The sequence below is a fragment of the Lucilia cuprina genome, chromosome 3 (genome assembly GCF_022045245.1).
Source record: "Lucilia cuprina isolate Lc7/37 chromosome 3, ASM2204524v1, whole genome shotgun sequence".
Lineage (NCBI taxonomy): Eukaryota > Metazoa > Arthropoda > Insecta > Diptera > Calliphoridae > Lucilia > Lucilia cuprina.
Genome location: NC_060951.1, coordinates 41,368,969 through 41,375,472, shown reverse-complemented (window position 1 = coordinate 41,375,472; position 6,504 = coordinate 41,368,969). Strand labels below are relative to the sequence as shown.

At 30.1% G+C, this 6,504-nt stretch overlaps 1 protein-coding gene across 1 annotated transcript; it reads left to right on the top strand.

Moving 5' to 3' along the window:
- Positions 1-4,113: 4,113 nt before the first annotated feature.
- On the top strand, positions 4,114-5,495 carry LOC111679440 (extensin). The gene is made up of 2 exons (XM_023441019.2): positions 4,114-4,186; positions 4,262-5,495. Exons 1-2 carry the CDS (start codon positions 4,181-4,183, stop codon positions 5,345-5,347), a joined length of 1,092 nt encoding a protein of 363 aa, XP_023296787.2. The 5' UTR covers positions 4,114-4,180; the 3' UTR covers positions 5,348-5,495.
- The last annotated feature ends 1,009 nt before the right edge of the window (positions 5,496-6,504 follow it).

Below are 6,504 nucleotides of genomic sequence, written 5' to 3'. Positions count from 1 at the left end.
AAAGAAGGCAAACCACGGTGCAAAAATCCAAAATGTACATCTCGTACAAAGGTTCGATGTCAAAAATGTGGCATAAATTTATGTTTTTCGGCCGAAAAGAACTGTTTTATGAGTTTCATCAAAACTAACAATCATTTATAAGTTATTAAAAGTTGTTTTTAATTTTCCTTTATATTTCCCTTAAATAAAATGAACATGTTTATTTTTGCCTTACAAATACTATTTACTACTAGTTGTAATTTGTGATGTCCGGGAGCCTGGTGGTTCCTCAAAGAACCAACCAGGTATTTTTGACATAACTCAGGTAATTCATATTTAAGAACAAAGTTGTAGAACAAAAGTTGCTTAGAAATGCCAGTTTTATAACATTAATTTTTTTCAGCTCAAAAAAAAATCAGGATATTAAGGGTTAAATATTTATAAAATAGTTATTAAAGCAAGTGCGATTAACACATGTAAATAAGGCAAATAAGGCCTGATTATAACAAAAAATGGGTAGTGTCATTTAAAGTTCTATAAAACTTAGTTTTGTTAACATAATAGAACATTTAATGTAATTATGAGCTCAAAGCCTCTATTCGGCGGGTACTTTTGTATAGGGTTTAAACGAAATAATGAACCGATTTCAACCATTTTCAATAGCGTCTTTGTACCAAAACAAGAGTATGTGTTAAATTTCAACAAATTAACTTAAAGGCTTCAAGGTTTACATGAACACACGGATGGACATTAGTAGCTAAATCGACTCATAAAGTGATTCTGAGCCGATTGCTATATTTTAAGGTGAGTGTACGACCAATATTTTTGGTCATCAGCACAAACGCATAAGACACTCCCCACTATATTGGTGTAGAGTATAAATGTAAGGATCGCTGACCCCATTTTTCATTAATACTAATTAAGTTTTTGTTTGGACTAAAGATCAATGTCGTATTCTTAGTGGACACATAGGATTACGAGCACATTTATGGAAAATTGGACGTGCGGATTTAGACCTATGTAGAGCATGTGAATAGGAGAGTGTAATTCTGGAGCACTTTGCCACTGTCATGCATTCCTCGGTGTTAGATCCAAGTATCTTGGAAGTGATGTTATTCCGGGAATAACATTCCTGACTAACACTGATTAGAAGATTCTTAGGAAATACGTTCAGGAAACTGAGTTTCTGAACACTGAAAAATAATTCATTCAGATCCCATTTTTTCTCCTGATAAGAAGCGCACAACAGGCCCGATTGTTGCCTAGGTGTATTTCTTCGGATTTGATGTAGTAAACATACTCCTATCAACCTAACCTAAAGATCATTGTCCGTAGAAAGTTTTAGTGATCACAATTTGAGATCATAGAAGCGTATTAACAAGGCTTTTTGGTGTTTGAGAGATTTTGATTTTAAAAATTGTTCAGCATAATGTTTTTTGAAGTTTTTTTCATATCCATCATTAAGAAATGATCGTAGTATATTGATCTTGTTATTCCAAATGTTTAGTATATAACTCACACATACATATGTTCTGGATCCTCTTTAGTTTTTAAGGCATTCTAGTCATGTTCGTCCGTAAGTCTGTCTGTTAGTTTAAACGAAAGAAGTTACAGTGAACGTTCCATAATTAACTAATAAACTGATAAACATTTATAAAACCCCATTCACAAAAAAATCTTTAGGAAAATTTCCGTTAAAAAAACATTTGAAACCCTTTTTATAATCGTATAGAACGAGTCTCTAATAACTTGAACTGCACGTAACACAAATTAACTGCCAATGAAATTATCTACAAACTTAATTGAAACAAAAAATAAAAATGATGCACACAAATTATGTAAAATGCATGTTTTACATATTTGTAACAAGAGTTTATTACAAGGTTGACCAGACATCGAAAACTATTTTTTTAATTTACTATAACGAATAGTATACAATATGTATATAAACAACATTGCATTCAAATTTCAAATTGTAACGAATTGTAATAACTAGAAATTAAATAAGAAAAAAAGATGATGCAAAACCTCTTTAAATGTGTTTTTTTGTTGGTATATTAATATTACAAAAAAATCATTTGAATGTCATTTTGGAAGTAAACCTGATCGACCACCTTTGGTTATTGTTGATATTAATCATAAAAATGTGTAACTTTAAAAATTTTTATGATAAAAATATGCAAAATTTCGTACATAGGCGTTGTTAGAAAATCAGTTTGTCTTTGATTTTGAAAATTTTGTTTGATGTCGGTGTCGTATTAAATTTCTTTTGTTCAAAAATAAAATTGGGAATTTAAAAAAAAGTCATAATGATAGGCAGGCATCCAGTTTTATTTAATGAAAAAAAACTGGAAATGTTGCATACGAATTTTTAAGCGTGTGAGTAGAAAATTTTGTGTTGAAGAATGTAACCAACTATTTTGTTGAAAACAAAATTAATTTAAAATAGAGAAATAATTTTTAAAAAATTTAAATTCATCATAAAAATTTATCATATTTTTCTATAAAAATTATCGATAATTTTTTATAAATTTATTGAAAATTTTCTATAAATTTATTGAAAATTTTCTATAAATATGAAACATTTTTTTAACAAAGTTTTTTATAAAAAGAGAAAACTAAATAAAAATTGTGTTTATATCGAAAAATCTTTATAAAAAGAAAAAATTTTAGAAATTTTCTGTAGAAAGAGAAAACTAATCGAAAATTGTCTACAAGAGAAAATTTTTGGAACAATTTTAATAAAAATATAATTTTTATCGAAAAATTTCTATTAAACAAAATTTATAGAACAACTTTTATATAATTATAATATTTATCGATCAATTTCTATATATAAATTCCATAAAAGAGAAAATTTATCGAAAATTTTCTAAAAAAAAAGGAAAATTTTAGAAAGATTTCTATAAAATGGAAAAAAAATATAATTTTCTGTAAAAAGAGAAAACTTACTGAATTTTTTCTATTAAAAGAGAAAACTTATCAAAATTGTCTTTTATCGAACAATGTTTATATGAATAGTATATTTATCGAAAAAAAAATTATAAAAAAAGAATATTTATTGAAAATTTTCTAAAAAAGAAAATTTATCGAACAATTTTTATAAAAATAGAATATTTATCAAAAAATTTCTAAAAAGGGAAAATTTAATATTTTTAACAAACATTTTCTTCAGGAAAAAGGAAAATTTTTCGAATAATATCTATAAAAAGAGAAAAAAATTATAAAAATTTTATCTGAAATTAGAAATTTTTTTCATAAAAGTTTAATATTTATCGAAAAGTTTTCATAAAAAGAAAAAAAATATCGAAAATATAAAAAGATAAAATTTTAGAAAAATTTCTATAAAATGAAAACATTTATCAAAAATTGTCTATGAAAAGAGAATTTATTGAAACGTTTTTTTTAAATAAAGCTAAAAACTTGTCTATAAAAATTTTATTATAAGAAGAAAAATTTTAAAAAAATGTCAAAATTTTTTTAGTCTGGGTCCTCCTTTTTTAGAAAAAAAGATCGAAAATTTTCTATAAAAAAAAAATTATCGAAAACTTAAGAGAATTGACAGTTTTACAGCTCTTGTTGTAACAGTTTGACTGTGGCCGATAGTTCTTCACAGGAAATCGTGCCAAATCGAATAACAAATTATCTTGGGAATGGGAAAGGCCCTGAAACTTATCAAAATAAAAGCTACACTATAGACTTTTGAATTATAAAATAACCTTAAAAATTATCTTAGATGATCACTTTTGAGCGGTTAGACAAAGTTAAAAACTCTAATATTAAAACACCTTAACGACCCAAATTTAAACATGTCGGTCACATTAAGTTCATAAAACACAAATCTCTAAAGTAACAATATCTTATTAATAAAAATGAAAAAGATCAAAAAAATATGTTTGCTGAAGATGATAGCTGGGCATGATCAATACCTGCTGCTGAATAACGTTTAACTAGCTCTATTACTGAGTACCAAGTTAAAGAAAATATTTGAGTACAAGTTGTTTTAAAGAAATAAAAACTATTGTTTGATACAAGATTATTAGACCATTGTTGTCATAAATGTTGTCTTAGAAAAAGATCGAGATGATCGAGTATAAAAACTCTTGAAATGTAATCAAATGACAACATTCATCTGAGAGTCAGATTCTGAGATAGACACATAAACAAAATTTTGTAACATTCAAGCGGAGGAAATAACAAAATGAAGGTAAGAAATAAGGGAGAGGAAATAGAAATAAAGGAAACTGAAAAATAATGAACATCTTCCCTTAACTTTTAACAGTTGTTCGTATGTATGTGTGCTTTGTTTGCTGTGGCCAATGCTGGCTTTTTGGGACTTTTAGGAGGTGGCGGCGGCGGCGGCGGTGGTGGTGCCTCTATTAGCCACAGTCACGGCCATGATCACGGACATGGTCATGGTGGTTATATCAGTGAATCTTATCACGGTCATTATGAACATGATCATGGCCATGGTGCTCCCGATAAAGTTATCAAAGTGAAATTCGTCAATGGAGGACATGGTGGTGATAGTTATGGTCCTGGTCCAGCTGCTGCTCCTCAAGTTATTAAAGTCATTCACCAAGAATCATCTAGTCACAGTCATGGCCCAGCTCCCCAAGTCGTTAAGGTTATACACCAAGAAGCTGCTCCAGCTGTAGGTCACGGTAGCCATGGTCATGCTTCTGCTCCTCAGGTTATTAAAGTAATTCATCAAGAATCTGCTGCTTCTCACAGTCATGGTGAACATGGTGTTCATGCTGCCGCTCCTCAAGTCATTAATGTTATTCACCAACAAGCTGAATCTTCTGCTGCTTCCTCAGCTGGTGGTTACAATTATGGCCCAGCACCAGCCCCTGCTCCCGCTCCTCAAGTAATCAATGTTGTTCATCATCATGAACAACATCATGCTGGTTCTTTGGGTTCTGCACCTGGACCTGTTTCAGCTCCTGCTAAAATCATTAAGGTCATCCATCAAAATACTGTTTCTAGCGGTGCTGCTGTTCAACAACAAGCCAGTGCTCCAGCTAAAGTTATTCGTGTGATTCATGAGCAAGTTCAAACTCAATCTTCAGCTCAAGCCTCCGGATCTTTCGCAAGTGCTTCTGTAGTTGCCCCTGAAAACACTTACTTGCCTCCTGTTCAAGCTCCAGCCCCTGCTTTCAATCCTGCGCCACAATACACTGCTCCCGCTCCCCAATACACTGTTCCACAACATAGCGCCCCAGCTCCACAATACAGTGCTCCTGCTGCTCAATACGGCCCTCCACCTGCACCTCAATATAGTGCACCAGCACCCACCTTCACCGCTCCTGAACCTGTACCAAGCGTTCATGTTCCCGCTCAATCTTATGGACCACCCCATTTTTAAACATTAGAAGCATAATTTTCCTCTAAGAGGAAATTAGAAACATTGTCATACGTACTACCTCATTTTGTACCTGTCTTGTTACACCATAAATTAATTTTGTGTACTTTAGTTTTTAAGAAATAGTTTAATAAACATTATATAGAAAAAACCAAATTTTTCATGTCTTTTATTATTCAAGAAAACGGTTTTTAAAAACAAAATTTAATATTGCAGTTTCAAATGTATAAATATTTTGTATAAAATATAAATAGATATTTATTAACTTACCTTTAGTTTGCTGCAGACTTTTCTCTTTATTCAGGTTAATTTATTTGATTCATTTCCTTAACAAAGAAATTCATTTTTTAAATATTTTGATCACAATACACACAAGACTTATTCGATTTTTAAAGGTCGCACGCATAATTAATGACGAAAATAAATTTACATATTTTTCTTTAAGCATTTTCAAACAAATTTAAACATGTTTGATCTCTCTTCATTTAACACTCTCTTTAAAACACGTGCATTTATTACATTTACATTTACACTTGATGCAAAACAACAAAGAAATTAAAATTAAACCCGTTAGAAAAACGTTGCTGCAGAAATTTCTCAGTCGACTGCATACTTTTTGTATATATTAATAACTTTTCATAAATATTATTTTTTTTTTCACAGAAACTTTTAATGCCACACTTTAATTATGCACTTTTATTTATTCAAATTTTAAAACATTGCAATTTGCCAACACGACTGCGTACCGTTTGAAATTCCAACTAGAACTGTGTGACAAACAATTGCAAAATTGTGCACTATATGTAAACATGTAATTCTGCTCTCATCAATTATGGAGTTGCCGTATTGTTATTTAGATTCCCTAAGGTTTTTTTATTTTTAACGATTCTCACTTGTCCGCAAATAGATAATAGACTAGAATGTAGACTAAACAACAGACTAGACTATAGGCAAGACTATAGATTACACTACAGACTTGACTATATACTAGACTATAGATTAGAACATAGACCAGACTATAGACTATATACTAGACAAGAGACTAAACTATCAACTAGACTATAGACTAGACTATAGACTAGACTATAGACTAGACTATAGACTAGACTATAGACTAGACTATAGACTAGACTATAGACTAGTCTATAGACTAGACTATA